Source organism: Schistocerca americana, chromosome 2 (assembly GCF_021461395.2).
Source record: "Schistocerca americana isolate TAMUIC-IGC-003095 chromosome 2, iqSchAmer2.1, whole genome shotgun sequence".
Lineage (NCBI taxonomy): Eukaryota > Metazoa > Arthropoda > Insecta > Orthoptera > Acrididae > Schistocerca > Schistocerca americana.
In genome coordinates this window covers 302,272,367-302,288,557 of record NC_060120.1, presented here as the reverse complement: position 1 = coordinate 302,288,557, position 16,191 = coordinate 302,272,367, and the positions used below count along the sequence as shown (strand labels likewise).

General features: G+C 45.4%; 1 protein-coding gene across 1 annotated transcript in view; it reads left to right on the top strand.

The window, feature by feature from the left end:
- LOC124591186 (ATP-binding cassette sub-family C member 4-like) overlaps nt 1-16,191 on the top strand; it is a 384,591-nt gene that overhangs the window by 274,968 nt on the left and 93,432 nt on the right. The window contains exons 12-15 of the mRNA XM_047131714.1: nt 2,379-2,522; nt 3,493-3,564; nt 7,290-7,483; nt 10,600-10,909. Of these exons, the coding sequence (XP_046987670.1) occupies nt 2,379-2,522; nt 3,493-3,564; nt 7,290-7,483; nt 10,600-10,909 (720 nt within the window). The remainder of the gene's footprint in view (nt 1-2,378; nt 2,523-3,492; nt 3,565-7,289; nt 7,484-10,599; nt 10,910-16,191) is intronic.

The following is a 16,191-nucleotide window of genomic DNA, read 5'->3' as shown; positions in this document are numbered from 1 at the left end:
CCGCTGGTCGTTTGTAGTTCTTTCTCGAGCGCCAAGTATCTGATGTGTTGCCTGTTCTGCAGATGCACGCACTGCCTTGTCAAACATGGCTAGCTGGACGCCGGCAACTCTACCCCGTCGCTGAAATCCATGAACAACAAAGCTACTTTATTCGGGCTGACCCTTAGGACTGAACTCACATGAGTCTTATTGGGGTGTCATAATGTCATACGCGTAAATCTCATCTTTATGCAGAGAACAGTGAACGATGAGGATTCAAGCGTCTTTCATAAAAAGCATGATACGACGGCCCACCGGCGGATAACGAGTATCACAGATATGTTAAAACAGATCCGAAACAGTGGCACAACCACAAATAAGGTATAAGTTTGAGGAAGGCACAAGTGATTCGTACTATACCGTCCATCGTCCATTGTTGTACGAGAGGATTTCAAAAAGTAAGTTACATATGCTATAAGGCCGTTGTGCAACAAGGGTACAGGTTATCAGAAGAGAGAACGGGTTCTAGGTTTTCTCCAGACACAGTTCAGCTGTGGTACGGTTAACAACTGCATCACAGTGTGCGACTGAAATGCAGCGACAGCAGGAAACGTATACCAAAGTTGAAGTACGCGGGACAGTAAGATTCTTGTAGGGAAAACTTCTGAATTGCATATAGATTCACCGCGGAATTCTGGTGACATATGGATCAAATACAACGTTGTGTCCAGTAGCAGTGAAATGGCGCCAGAAATTTGACCAAGGGCGCACAGACGTGGGTCATGCTTATCGGGAAAAGAAGGCCACCGACATCGACCACAGACGACAATGTCCACGCAATGCGAGCGCTCGCACGCCGCATCACGGACTGCGTCACTTTTAAGAATGTTCCACGCTGTGACCGAATGGCGTCCAGAGTAACACAGACACGTTGTTCAAAGGTCTGGACTTCACCAACTGCTTGAGCATTCACTAACGCACAAAACTTCAGAGCCTCCAAAAACAAAAAAATGAAGGTCTTCGGTCTCAGTATCGTGTAGAACTTATTGTTCCAGAGCTGATGCAAGAACATACTGCGGCCCTTCAGGTTGTTCATCTCAGTGGAAGGACATATGCTCACACAAACGCTGAGAAATAGATCCAAAGGTGTTGTGTGTTGAGTGGTGCCGTCGATAAGAGTTAAGTCGCTCGGGAAATCTGTGCGAACATTCCACCATAGACGGAAAACCACTTCGGCTTGCTCCTGAAATGAGTAACAGACCACTGAACTTCAACGTCACAGCTGAGGTCAAATGGTTCAAATGGCTCTAAGCACTATGCTACTCAACATCTGAGGTCATTAGTCCCCTAGACTTAGAAACTACTTAAAGCTAACTAACCTAAGGACATCACACACATCCATGCCCGAGGCAGGATTCGAACCTGCAACCGTAGCAGGCGCGCGGTTCCGCATTGAAGCGCCTAGAACCGCTCGGCCACGGCGGCTGGGAGAGCTGAGATCACACATCCTGAAACACAAAGAATAATGGCTTTCATCAATGCAATCAAAATGGAAACTATGCGGTAATTAAATAATAAATTAATACCGTGTGATTTGTAAAGTAATGTACCATTACTAATTGCTTCATTTCACACACACTCTCCGTTTCAGGACATAGGTGGAGAAGAAGCTGTTTTGTTCCTCTTCCTCTCAGGAATCGCCTCCAAATGTTTGCCCTCTTACTCAATATTCATCTTATGAACAGTAAACAGAGAAATGGCATGTGTTCGTATTTATCTCGATTTCTTCGTCAACTGTAGATTTTTTTGAAGTCGTAATTGGAATAAGAGTGATCTTTTATCGTAACTTAACAAAAAATGTCAGCCTAGATCGCAAGTTGTGTTTATTGTTCTGGTAACCGGTTTCAGTCGTAGAAAAACCATCTTCAGACCAGTATGACACTCCACTTGTGACGTGGCTTAGTTGACGAAGTGCCTCTTAGCACTTACAAGGCTACGCGCATCGGCTCCACGGCTCTCCAATGGAGGCACATAAAGACCTGAAGGTGTTCATTCTATAACGGACACCGGTTACCAGGAAGATAAACACCATTTTCAATCTAAACTGATTGCTTTTGTTAAACTGCAAGTTTCTTGTTTGAATGCTGCTACAAACTGTTCGAAAGATGTTCTACCCTGCTTACTAAAGGAAGACTGCGTGTGATTTAAGCTACTACTCCAAAAATTTCAAAATTACAACCTTTTACTCACCGTTGTCTTGCTGGGTCACATATTCCCTACCATCAATATTTTCATTTTAGAAGTAATTTACAACTTGCTACCACTGAACTCATTTTTTTTTTTAAATTGTGTTACTACCAAGTCTCTTGCACGTAACATATTTGTGCTTTGCCTTTCAGGGAAAAATTGAAGATCAAGGAACGTTTACTGAGTTGGCTAAAAGGAGCACAACGTTCTTTAACCTGATGTCTACGGCAGAAGATGGATTGAAAGAGGGGGATGTCGCGGCAGAGAAGGAGAAGGAAAGCGAAAAGGCATCACAGGTATTGTTATTTTCATACACTAGCAACACCACAGCTACTCTTTATTGGAGTTTGCATTATGTGAATTAATCCTCTTTATGTTGCCACTAATATGACAAAAATTCAGAATAGCAATCACTGTCGTTTCTCTTACTCCATAACACTAATATTTTCGCAAAAGATAAACTCTATTATTAACTCCAACATCTCTGCGAGCTTCTACTGCAGCTGTAATAATATTACTAGTCTGTAACAATGTTACAAAAATTAGATATTACACTATACCGCTGTTTTTTCCGCGAGATGTTTTCGGTTTTATTACAGCTAATGCGTCTATCACCTTACAGAACAACCTCTTACGGCGTAACCACCCACTATTGCTGTCACTTATACTAATGTTATTCTGGGCTCTCAATAATTTTTCAAAATTAAGCCACTGTTTCTAACACACCTGCTTTCTACCACCGGTGCAATCCTTGTTTACCACAAACAGTACTGCAACATTCTACATCCAGTCATTTACACAGCATCACTGCCTCCAAAGTAATATCACTGATGTGGGTATCACCTTATCTGCTTAATCACTCCTATTGCTAGCACAACCTCGTTCCGTTTATATGATTATACTGCTCAGGTTCAGTTCTCCAGTTTCTCATACTCAGGAAATAATTTGTGTATACATCATTGAAAAATATGAAATAAAGATGAGAGGCGTTTTGAATAAAATAATTTTGGGTACCAGGCCGCCTCATTGTAAAACACTAAAGAAACTAAATCCGGCTTGCTGCGGTTCTCTTCAGGACGGTTAACTGCCCTGAAGAGGACACAGAAAGTTGGTCGGAACGTCGCCAATTTAGTTGCTTCACTGTTTTACAATGACGCGGCCTGGACCTAAAATTATTTTATTCAAAATGACACTGGGCATGAAAGCTTACGAACTTACATTATAGGCATTGTTTAAGAAGAAAATTCGATTTCTTTGATGTTTCAGGAGAAGGCTGCAAGAAGAGCTTCAAGGCAGTCAGTATCATCACAACACAGACTGTCAGACGCCTCGAGAATAGTAAGTACATTCTCAGACATAAATAATTTAAGATTTGACTTTTGTGCTTATTCACTGTTTCGTCTTAATTACCCTTCCTGCGCCGTTTCTTGGAGATGAGAACTGTTTTCTCCCTTACCTGGACAACACTGCAACGTCCGCAATTATGAGGGCATATTTTTGTCGTTTTGAAACCTTATAGTTGTTGTACTCACATCCGTAGCAGATACCAATAGCGCAAGCTATTTTACGTCTGAATTTTTCCAATTTTAGTTTGTGGTCATAACGCGGAAGTATTAAAGTGTTCGTTGAAGTCTCTCGGAAGATGGATTTCTAGAAATTATCAGTAGGCTTTTTTAAGGTTCCGGACCTCATTCGGTAAAAACGTCACCGTTACGGGATCACATTGCTGTCCATCTGTCTATCTGTCTGTCTATCCATCCAACTGTTCAAAACTTTTTTTCAGGAACGCGTTGACGTATACAGTTGAAATTTATGTCACATACTAAGATCTAAAGTCCCTTGGTTGTGTGAAAACTGGAAACTTCTAAATCAGTGATCTCAAAATAGACGGCAACTTATGTCACATATTTTGATGTTCAAAAACTCACTCATCAAAACCTGTAGAGTAATACTCGTTGACCTAGAATCATAAAGTTTGACAAGAATCAAGGTTTCACAGTAAAACCAAAGGAAAAAATATGAAAATTGTTAGTTTGTAATTACATCACACGAAAAAATATTTCTTTTGTAATTCATTATCTGACGTCAAAACTGAAATTAAAACATTCTCGAAAGTCTTGGAATGACTGGGACCCATATCTTGCCAGTATCAACGTCGATAACAACCAAAAATCATAGAGATCCTCGATTGCCGGAATGGATGAACTGTCTGTACACCGAATTATATTTGTACGGAACCCGCAGAGCGGGAGTCCCTCTCGCACCTAGTCAGGTTTTCATGTATGCACCCCTCACTGCAGCCTGTTCAACATTTCTTCGACGATCTCATGCTGACTAAACACAGCTGTTATGTGTTTTGTGCATCTCGTAATTATTTACTAAAAAGTTATTACACAACTGCCAACAGCTACTGCTGAATGAATCTTTGTAACTCCGATGGCCATCATCTGACCATGTATCACAAAATTATTCACGACAGCCTTCTGTTCGGCAGTATTCTTACTGTGGCGTCAAATAAAATAAAACCACCTTGCTTCAACAGTGAAATGCATTATGTAGTAAACAGTAAAATACAGTGACGTAGTTAACATTTTTGTTAAAGGTTAAATCATTGTTCCACCGCGGCCGTTGTCAAAAATTTAAAATGTTATTATTGTTCATTACAGGCCCTTTTCGGCTACTCGCTTTGCCAAGTGATACGGAAACATGTGTAGACTAACATGGCCATTGCACTGTCCTAACCAGAAACATTTTCGATACGTGAAATGAAATAGATCTTAGGCAGTTTGATTAAAACTCACATTTGAGTGCGTGTCAAAAACATTTATATATTAGCGACGTCTTTATTTTTCCGAGGCAGGACCGAGCACTTGGGCACTGCGTAAATGTCACATAAAAAGCTACGGAAGATGATAAGAGAACGGAAGCACTGCCATTGCGAAAAATTATTTGTACGAGCAGTGGAGAGCGTCACGGAGTAAGTGCTAGTGTTAAAAGTATGTAACAGAGACGAATTGGTAGTAAAACAGGCTACGCTGGCTGATGTTTGTGCTGAAGCGTACTGAGCCGTTGCAAATGCGCGAGAACTTGAGGGCCATACAGGGAAAGAGACTAGACAGGCAACGCACTGAGCTCAAGCGTTGTTACGTTATACTGAACGTAGAAGGAATGAGAGACACTCATGTCAGGAAAGGAGAGCGTTCACTATGCTCTTTCAGTAGCTCAGTATCTGTACATCACTGCTTAGATTTGAAGTACACGAAGTGCGGAATACATGGCAAAAGTGTTAAAGACATCTATAAGAGGCGATCAAATAGTTTCTGTTTGACGGGGTTGCTGCAGCGTATATGTAATGTAGCGCGACTCCGATGCGGCTATACAGACTGGTCCATTGATCGTGACCGGGCCAAATATCTCACGAACTAAGCGTCGAACGAAAAAACTACAAAGAACGAAACTTGTCTAGCTTGAAGGGGGAAACCAGATCGCGCTATGGTTGGCCCGCTAGATGGCACTGCCATAGGTCAAACGGATATCAACTGCGTTTTTTCAATAGGAACCCCCATTTTTTATTACATATTCGTGTAGTACGTAAAGAAATATGAATGTTTTAGTTAGACCACTTTTTTCGCATTGTGATAGATGGCGCTGTAATTGTCACAAACATACGGCTCACAATTTTAGACGAACTGTTGGTAACAGGTAGGTTTTTTAAATTAAAATACAGAACGTACGTACGTTTGAACATTTTATTTCGGTTGTTCCAATGTGATACACGTACCTTTGTGAACCTATCATTTCTGAGAACGCATGCTGTTACAGCGTGATTACCTGTAAATACCACATTAATGCAATCAATGCTCAAAATGATGTCCGTCAACCTCAATGCATTTGGCAACACGTGAACGACATTCCTCTCAACAGCGAGTAGTTCGCGTTCCGTAATGTTCGCACATGCATTGACAATGCGCTGACGCATGTTGTCAGGCGTTGTCGGTGGATCACGATAGCAAATATCTTTCAACTTTCCCCACAGAAAGAAATCCGGGTATGTCAGATCCGGTGAACGTGCGGGCCATGGTACGGTGCTTCGACGACCAATCCACCTGTCATCAAATATGCTATTCAATACCGCTTCAACCGCACGCGAGCTATGTGCAGGACATTCATCATGTTGGAAGTACATCGCCATTCTGTCATGCAGTGAAACATTGCAGTTTTTTCGTTTGACGCTTATTTCGTGAGATATTTGGTCCGGTCACTATCAATGGAGCACCCTGTATAACCACCTACATGGAAGCAAAGGATGACTGTGGCATTCGTGTCATTCCGACGTGCGTGAGGTAAATGCACAAACGTGAACTATGGCGACGTTATTATCAAACGCCTCCAAACAGGACCAATGTGCGGTAATTCTTCTTGGCAGCTGAAGGACAAACATCGGTAGATATCTGTCGGAGGATGAAGAATGTGTCAGTCGAAAACCATCGTTGTGGGAAACTGCAATAAGGGGAGCTGCTGCTTCATGATAAAGCACGTCCCTGTATCGCACCAAGTCAAGTAGGAGACACTCCAACACCCGCCCTGTGGTCCTGATCTTCCCACATACGATTAGCGCGCCTTCGCGCCCTTAAAAAGGCTTTGAAAGGTCGACGATTCCTGTCGGACGAGGATGTGTGGCAGGTGGTTACGGCTTTACCAAACGGGTATCTTGAACCTAGTGCGTCGGTGGGGTGGTTGCCTAAGTGCTCACGGCGATTTTGCCTTATAGCCTACCGATTGCGGGCTGTACGGACTCCGAATGGAAATTTTTTGATCGCCTCTTATATATTCTAGGATCGACATATTGTAACAAGTTATTAACTACTATTAAACAAACATGTACTGTATGTGATGTCGGCACATTAGAATCTAATGGGTAGTCTATCATATCCGGCGGCCTTCACTTTGTGGAGTGACTTCAGCAGATTTTTTTTTCTTTTTTAAATCTGAGCGGTAACTGGGCAGGTTTTGGCAGTCCTTAGTGACCGCCAGTCGTGTGAGTGCTTGGCGCGTGCTTTCAGACGGCGAACGGCGAGCTGTCGGCGCCGGACGTGGACGACGAGGACGCCGAGGTGGTGGACACGCGCGCGCTGGGCAAAGTGATGTTCGGGTACGCGCGCGCCGGCGGCGGCCCCATCACGCTCTTCTTCGTATTCTTCACGCTCATCGGCGCCCAGGTCGTGCTCAGCCTCTGCGACTACTGGGTCTCCTTCTGGTGAGTCCTGCCTAACGCTTCCTCATTCCAATACGGTGGGCTGAACACCACGGCAAATGTCCATCGGCGTTAAAGTTAGCAATTCATTTCTCACGTCAATTAGGAAACCATCGTGTCACCAATTCAAAGGTTCGCAAGTTTCAACTCCCCTCCTCATCAAAACCGTGTGCATGTCCCGCTAAGAAGGCACTACTAAATTAAACAGAGAATGGGAAGTGTCACAAAATGGTTCAAATGGCTCTCAGCACGATGGGACTTAACATCTGAGGTCGTCAGTCCCCTAGAACTTAGAACTACTTAAACCTAACTGACCTAAGGACATCACACACATCCGTGCCCGAGGCAGGATTCGAACCTGCGACCGTAGCGGTCACGCGGTTCCAGACTGAAGAGACTAGAACCGCTCGGCCACACAGGCCGGCGAGTGTCACACTTTGCGACGCGTTCATAAACAAAATCTGAAAGCCAGTAGCCTTACATACGGGTGCCGTAACAATTCCTACACGAGTCTCGTATACAACCACCCATTAGTTGACTACTTTTCAGCTCTAAAGCCGTCGGCACACGGACCGTGCTGTCGAACGTTAACGTTGAGCGTGCCAAGTTCAACGTGCTGCTGAACGCTCAGGAACGATGCAACTTGTGCATACGGTACGTGGGCCCCAACGTGGTATACGCGATCGAAACGCACTCCAGCGGCAGTTGAGGGATGTTTCTAGCTCGTAAATCACACTGTTTACTCAATTCCCACGTTAGCTCTATTAAAACGCACATTTCCTCCATCGTCCACGAAAAGGAAAGTACTATGTCCAATCAATAAGGACACAGGCTTATAAAACTTCCATTACAAACAGTGCGGTACAAATTTGGAATACTTCTCCTCATTAGAATAATAAATAATATTTATTATTTCATCATTCCCACATTTTAGTAAAACCCCAAGGTCAGTCTTACTTGATCACTGTTCCTACTCACTTGCAGAATCCTTGCAACATGTGAATTACGAAGCGTAAAAGAAAAAGGAGCAAAATATCTTTATACAAGGAGCTCAAGCTGTCTAGTAGATTAAGTCAATCGAACAGTCACCCCTCAAAAAACAAAGTGAACTTATATTTACAGAACATCAAATATTATAGTCTATACTTATATTAAACTAATAATAAAGGATCAGAACCTAATAAAAACGCGAATGTTAGGAAGAAAAAATCTGGAAGTGTCTAGACGCGAATCACCGCCCCGACAGTTAACTAACTAAAAGTCGGCGACTCTACTCATTACGCTAAACGAACGACAAACCTCTTGTTCTACTGGTGGTATCTTGTTGCATGCTGAAACCTTAATCGTAGATAATTACTAATAGAAATTTAATTTTAACAAATTGTACCAAGAACAATGCGTTTTGGGTGGATCTTCAGCGTGTCGCTGCCCTCAAATAGCCTACTCTCATAATACACAAGTTACAATAATTCGTTCGCCACGAATATGATGTTTCTCATTATTTTATTGGAACGGATCGCACAGTTGACAACGGGTTTTCCAGTGATTCTCAATTTTCTGGTGCTCAGAAACGGCATATATACATATAGGCTTGAAATGAATGCCAATATGGCGCCTCATAATTCTGTACTGAAGAGAGACGGCGTGCGTGTGACGTAGGTGGCGATGTGCCACCTCATTGGTCAACGCTCAGACGCACGCTCAGAATATCTGACATGCCAGATATTGCTCTGCACGTTCGGAAAGACTCCCGAACGTGCTATTCCACGCTATGACGTCAGAAACTGGGCACGCTCAACGCTCAACGTTCGGATGCACGGTCCGTGTGCCGACGGCTTAAGCAAGTATCACGCGAACGTGAATCATATACAATTCGATTTTTTTTTAAAGTTTATTTAACCTCGACAAAAATTCATACACACAAACTTATTTTTCTATGTAGTCGCCAGCCGGTGTGGCACAGCGGTTCTAGGCGCTTCATTCTGGAACCGCGCGACCGCTACGGTCGCAGGTTCGGATCCTACCTTGGACATGGATGTGTGTGATGTACTTAGGTTGGTTAGGTTTAAGTAGTTCTAAAGTTGTAGGCGACTGATGACCTCAGATGTTAAGTTCCATAGTGCTCAGAGGCATTTGAACCATTCTATAAAGTCTCCCGAACGGGAAACATATTTTTACCAGCGGACAGGCTGTTCGTTCATCCCGTTTACGTAAAATGAACGTGGCTGTTGCAGTAGCCAGTTGTACATGAACACATCGGCATCGCCATCGTCATCATATCATTGTCTTCCGACTGCTTCCTTAGTGGCCCTCTTCCGACTGCTTCCTTAGTGGCCCAAACTAATGAAAATCGCGGGGCGATAAGTCTGGACTGCAGGAAGCATGTTCTAGTGTCGTCTACAACAGTTCCTGAAATCTTGGTCGAATTTGGGCAACTGTGTGGGTTCGAGCACTGTCATTGAACACGATTATATCCGGAATTGAAGATACACGCCTATACTGACAATATAAACATTTTTTTCTGGCCCCATAATTGGCAACAGTACGAAGCACAGTACGATGGTCGCGGAGAGAAACGACGACTTTGGTGCAAGAATTAAGTGCTGCGCTATGTCTCCGCAACACACCCCACATGTGATCGACGGGATTAAAGACGGGGAGCGGACAGCCCAGTCCATTCGCTGAACATCCTCTCGTTTCAATTACTCCCTCAATAGCGCTGTTCGTTGGGGTCGCGCATTGTCATCCAAAAAAAATGAAGTCAGCGCCGAATGTACCCCGAAAAGACGCACATGAGAAAGGAGTACAGTGTCAAAATAACGTTGACCGTGTACAGAGATTTGGGGCTCAGTACGCCCGTGCAGCACTGTGCCTGTCAACACCATAACATATGGACCACCAAAACGATCGTGTTCGACATTGTTCCTCGGTTCATGTGCTTGTTTCCACCTCTCGCCATATCTCCGTAGAGGATCCCAATCGCAAAATGATCCCGAAGAGAACCACTAAAAATGGTCGAAACGCCGTTTTGAGAGTTTAGTGTTTTATAATGACACTGCATACTACTGAAAGAGTTTTATTCAAAACGGCCTATCCCCTGAACGTTCCCCGGTGCACAGGACGGCGGCGGAGGAGGCGCGGAAGGCGCAGACGCCCGAGCTGCCGGCGGAGGACGGCGAGTTCTTCGTGTCGGTGTACGGCGGGCTGGTGGCGCTGCTGATCGCCTCGTGCATCGGCCGCTCGCTCATCTTCTTCCGCACGTGCATGCGCGCCTCGCGCCGCCTGCACAACTGGATGTTCGAGCGCGTGCTGCGCGCGCCCATGCGCTTCTTCGACTCCAATCCTTCCGGCCGCATCCTCAACCGCTTCTCCAAGGACATCGGCGCCGTCGACGAGCTGCTGCCTTTCCCCACGCTCGACATGTTGGACGTAAGTACAGCGCGATGCAACGCGTTACTGCTGTCGCCCTCAAAGTTCGAGAATGGAAAGTCTTACTCCACGAACGCATCGACAGAACGCTAGCCAACTGATACTACAGCATATCACCACTTTGTTTTGAAGTTCTTGCAGCAGCCGCATTAGCAGACAACTGGATGTTCGAGGTTATATGCAGCTCTTCTTACTCAGTATAAAAGTGGCAAACATGCAGAAACTTTAAAACGAGATACTCAGACCACCTCAGAAGGCTAAAAAGATAAAATCTCTCAAAGCTCATTTGCTAACCACTTGATAGACCACAACTGTTACCCCACTAAAATTAAAGAGATTTAAAAACACCAAAATCCAGCCACAGACTTGTAACCTCCCAACCGAAACAAATAATTATAATATTCACATTTAGCGTAACCTCCCAACAGAAAAAAAATCTCGTTTAAGTCCCAATAAAAAAAAATTTCTTTCCAATAATAAAATGTCGAGTTTTAATGTGACCTTCCATTAAAGATTGACTGCATATCGACATTAATAAGTTCTGAAGTGAGCAGCGCTGCGTCATGGCCCTGTGAAATCATCCTTAATAAACTGAAAATTCTTACCTCACAATGATGTCGCCCGATAACGCTATCTACATATCTGCTCCTATAAGAAATTTTTGGCACAACCCACTGCAATGCTGGCCACTAGATTTTCATTTGTAGGAAAACAACTGATTTTCTTTTGCTTAATCAACATGAGTATGCACAGGAAAAATTCGTAAAATCTTTATACTCAGATAAATGACTGGCAAAAGTTTTCTTCAGAACAAAAAGAATTACATGGGACTTTAACATTACAATTGTGGTTAAATCAGTTGTGGCAATTAACATAAGTGCGCGGTAACAAAGAACAATTTTTTTTTTTGCCTTATACCATATCGCCCAGGCACCGCCATCGTTCTGCACGACCGGCCCAACACAAGTCAACTGTTGTGCCGCCCTGTCCGAATTCCATAACTCAAGTGCTCTGTGCGAGGTACAAAACACGACTGCTCTCTGCGAGCTACTAAACTTGACTTACTGCCAACACTGCTCTGACCTGCGAATCTATTGTAGTATAGATATTACATATCGCAGGCAGCGCGTGAGCAATCCATCGAAATTACATCTGCTCAAGTGCCCTAGCGAATAGTAATAAATCCCTAATGAACCCCTTACAGACTATACAGGGTGTATCGGAAAGGACATTACAACTTGGAAAATTATCACAAACTCATTCGAACGACTCACAGACCTAGTCTTGGTCTAGTAAAGGAAAATAGATCGAGTTTTGACTGACATGATACGCTAGTACAGAATCTTATCAATCGCAAGCGCTAGTGGCAGTTGCAGCAAACACGGATGCCTTTACCGGTCCCGAGTGTATCCGCTGTGCGTTTTGGTTTGAAGAGTCGAAGTCTGTGACAACTATACAACATGATTCTCGTACAAAGTAAAGATCCTCCCAGTAGGGCTACTATTTATGTGTGGCCTAAGTGTTTCCTTGATAGTGGATGTTCAATAAGACACAGTAATTATTCAAGTCGTCCCCATATGCCTGACGACGTTATAAAGTAAGTAAGTCAAATCTTTGTGAACAGTCCTACAACATAGATCTAGCGTTCGTCTTGAGATCTGGGCCTGCCACATATGAGTGTTTGGCTACTCTAGCAGAGCTCAGAGCTAGAATCTACCTCGCAAATGAACAAGCGCACCTGTCATGCTGCAGCGAGTTTGGCAAGAAATCGATTTCAGGTGGGAGGTGAGCCGCATAACCAACAGAAGTCGTGGTGAACCTATTTACGTATAAGTTAAAAAATTTGATGTAGTTTCGAATAAAATGTTATCAAAACTATGTAAATTGAATGATAAAATCATTATGAGTTTTCAAAGTTGTAAAGTCCTTTTTGATACACCTCATAATATAAACGTACAATAGAAGAAAATTGCCACCTAACGAAGACAGTTACAGACAGTGGATAGAATGTCTGCCATGTAAGCAGGAGATCCCGGGTTCGAGTCCCGGTCGGAGCACACATTTTCAACATGTCCCCAATGATTTAATTCAACGCTTGTTTCCAACTATGGTGTCGATTTAATTACCATTTCATTCTAGAGAAGCTGCGCGGTCATCAATGGTATTTGTTCTTTCTGGAACAGATACTAACTTCGTATATACTTAAAATATGGCTACCCGGCCATTGACCATCATGTGCCAACGCACGTGCTATGCCCCAACTCGTACGGGACTTGGTAGATTAATCTGCCACGAGTAATGAGAGTGATGGGCAAACATCTGTTAGGCGCACTACGAATGGAGTGGTGTGGACATGTTGGGAATGTGGGTATCACGGGGAGCGTGCAAGGGTTAAGTCCTTGCAGGCGCACTATCCTCTGTGCCCTCGGTGGCTCAGATCAGTCAGCCTTCGGCGGCGCAGCGGTTCGGACGGTGTTTACGTCCCTGCCGCACGTCTGCGCGAGAGGTGTTTACGTTACGTGTGTAGCGGTGTGTCGCGGTAATACATAGAACGAATCATGGCCTTGTCCTTCCGCAAATCGACACTGAAATTTAGTTTTGTTAACGAATATGCTCGACCGAAGGCTTACGAGATCGAACGTTATTTACGGGACGAGGTGAAAATCGAACCTGACGTTCTAGTTGGAATCCACTTATCTATAGTCAGCAGCGTGGTTTATGTCAAGCTTATAAATGAAGCGGCATGTGACGAACTACTACTTCGACACAGACAAGGACTTCGTTTCTGTCATTCGGACGGGAATGTTGGAGCGGTAACAGTTGAACACGCCGGCATGGGACTCAGAACGATCCGCGTCTTTGAGCTTCCGTTCGAAGTGCCAGAAGAATTGGTGACAGACGCCCTGCGTCCTTACGGAACGGTCCTATCCCACGTGGCTGAAAAATGGGCGAGCTTCAAGACGTATCCTGTCCTCAATGGCGTCAGACAAATACGGATTGAACTCCGAAAACACGTCCCGTCATACTTGTACATCGCCGGTTGTAGGGCGATTGTCATTTACGACGGACAACCAAGGACGTGCTCTGGATGTGGGAAGGAGGGACACATACGTTCTGAGTGTGCTCAACGGAGGTTATTACAGCTGCCACGGGATGATCCACCCCTCACGCCGCATCCGACTGTGCTCCCCATGACTTACGTCGCCGCATTACGCGATGACGTGGGCCGCGAGACAGACGCGTACCAGAACACACAGACAGCGGCGGATCGTGGCGAGCCACAGAAAGACGACGTTGCGCTGGACCGCCTGCAACAGTCACAGGACGCCCTCTCTTCGGTTCCGCTTGAGGCCCCTTCAGATAAGGCACTTGGAGACGTCGACAATACGACGGCGCACGATTCTGACGTCCCCCACGAACAACTGGAGACCATGCTGACCTCTGATTCCGAGGCCCGGCAACGTAAACAGCGCTCACCAAAACGCCGGAAGAAGCGCCGCCTCACGGTGGAGAACGATCACTCTGATCTAGTAGATAATTCTGAGAAGTTTACGGGTACAGAACAGACGACCATGGATACAGAAGAACTACCTCGCGTGGATGCAACGGTGGCCAGCGGGACGGCGGCACGACCTAATGCTGACGATGCTCCAGACACAGCGAAGGAGCTCGATAGACGGCAACAGGATACTGCGGAGGCTACGGCGCCTGCATCGCACGACAACGATGGGACACTAGGGGACTGGTCAGAAGAGCCACCCCCTTGGGGAACAGATGATGCCGGAGGAACTGCTCCCACGCACTCTCCCGGTGTAAGACCGACAGGGTGCACGGAATAATGGCAGACTATATGAGGGGACGGCGGGGGACGTTAGTCCGACAGCAGCCTATGTGCGGCAAAATTTGCGACCGTACGGTACCCTATCTACGTTGACCGCCATGCACCAAGCTTATCGGATAGGGTCTGTTAACATCAATCGCATTGGGACGCCGGTGAAAATCAAGATGCTCAGTGACATGATAAAGGCTGCGGATTTAGACATCGCACTATTACAAGAAGTTCGGGTACTTCCCCCCTCGGACTTTTACGGTTACGACATTTACTGTTCCCCGTGTGACGATAGAGGCGTTGGTACAGCTATACTATTAAAGGAAGGGATACGTGCAGACGAAGTAGAGTATTTGCCTTCTGCCCGTGGTACGGCCGTGACCATAGGAGGAATACGTTTGATCAACATATACGCACCGTCAGGTTCGGATAAGAGAAGGGACAGAGCAGATTTTTACGCCCATGAGGTTGCACCGTTGTTCCAGGGACGATACGATGGTTGCATACTCGGCGGAGATTTTAATTGTGTGCTTGACAGAAAGGACCAACAACCTAACTATACTACTAGCCAAGAACTTAGGGAGCTGGTCAACGGGATGGAATTAGTCGATACATGGGACCTGAAGTATCGCAACCAACCAGGATATACATTTTTTACTAGCCACTCCGCGGGCCGTTTGGATCGAATCTACGTTTCAAGGGCGTTAGCAGTGTCGACGGTGGACGCAGAAATATGGCCGACAGCGTTTACAGACCACGAGGTATATATTTGTACAGTTAACCTTGATAGACAGCAGGTGTGGAGACGGAGGGGTAATTGGAAGATGAACGTCTCCCACCTGCGAGATGCAGAATGCCGACGCATGGTGGAGGACGCGTGGCATGGCTGCCTCCGTCGACGAAATTCTTTCGGTTCTATCCTGCAGTGGTGGATCGAGTGCGCGAAGCCAGCTTTACGGAGGACGTTAATAGGTTATGGGAAGGAGGTTTCTCAATGGCAGCGCACGACCACTGAGTTTTACTTTACGGCTCTCCGGGAACTGTTAGCTCAACCACCTACACCAGAACGCCAGACGGCCGTCCACCGAGTTAAGGCGAAGCTGGTACAACTTGCGACGCAGAGGATGGCAGGTACGATGATACGCGCGAGGTCGCAGGATTTCCTGCCCAACGAGGTTCCCTCGATGCATTACGTGATAAAGGAAAGACGAAGAAGACGCAGGAATTTAATACATGAGATCGATCTCGGCGATGGACGTCGTTATACAACACAAAGGGGCATAGCACAGGCGTTCACGGATCATTTTAGCAGATTCTATGCGAGCAACGGGGAGGGTCAGAGGGAGCTGGGGAACGTCCTGGAAGAGATCCCTGACGCGACGACTGTGAACGGGGAAGCAGACGGGTTATCCGACATTACGTGTGAAGAGCTGGAAGAAGCGATTACACGAGG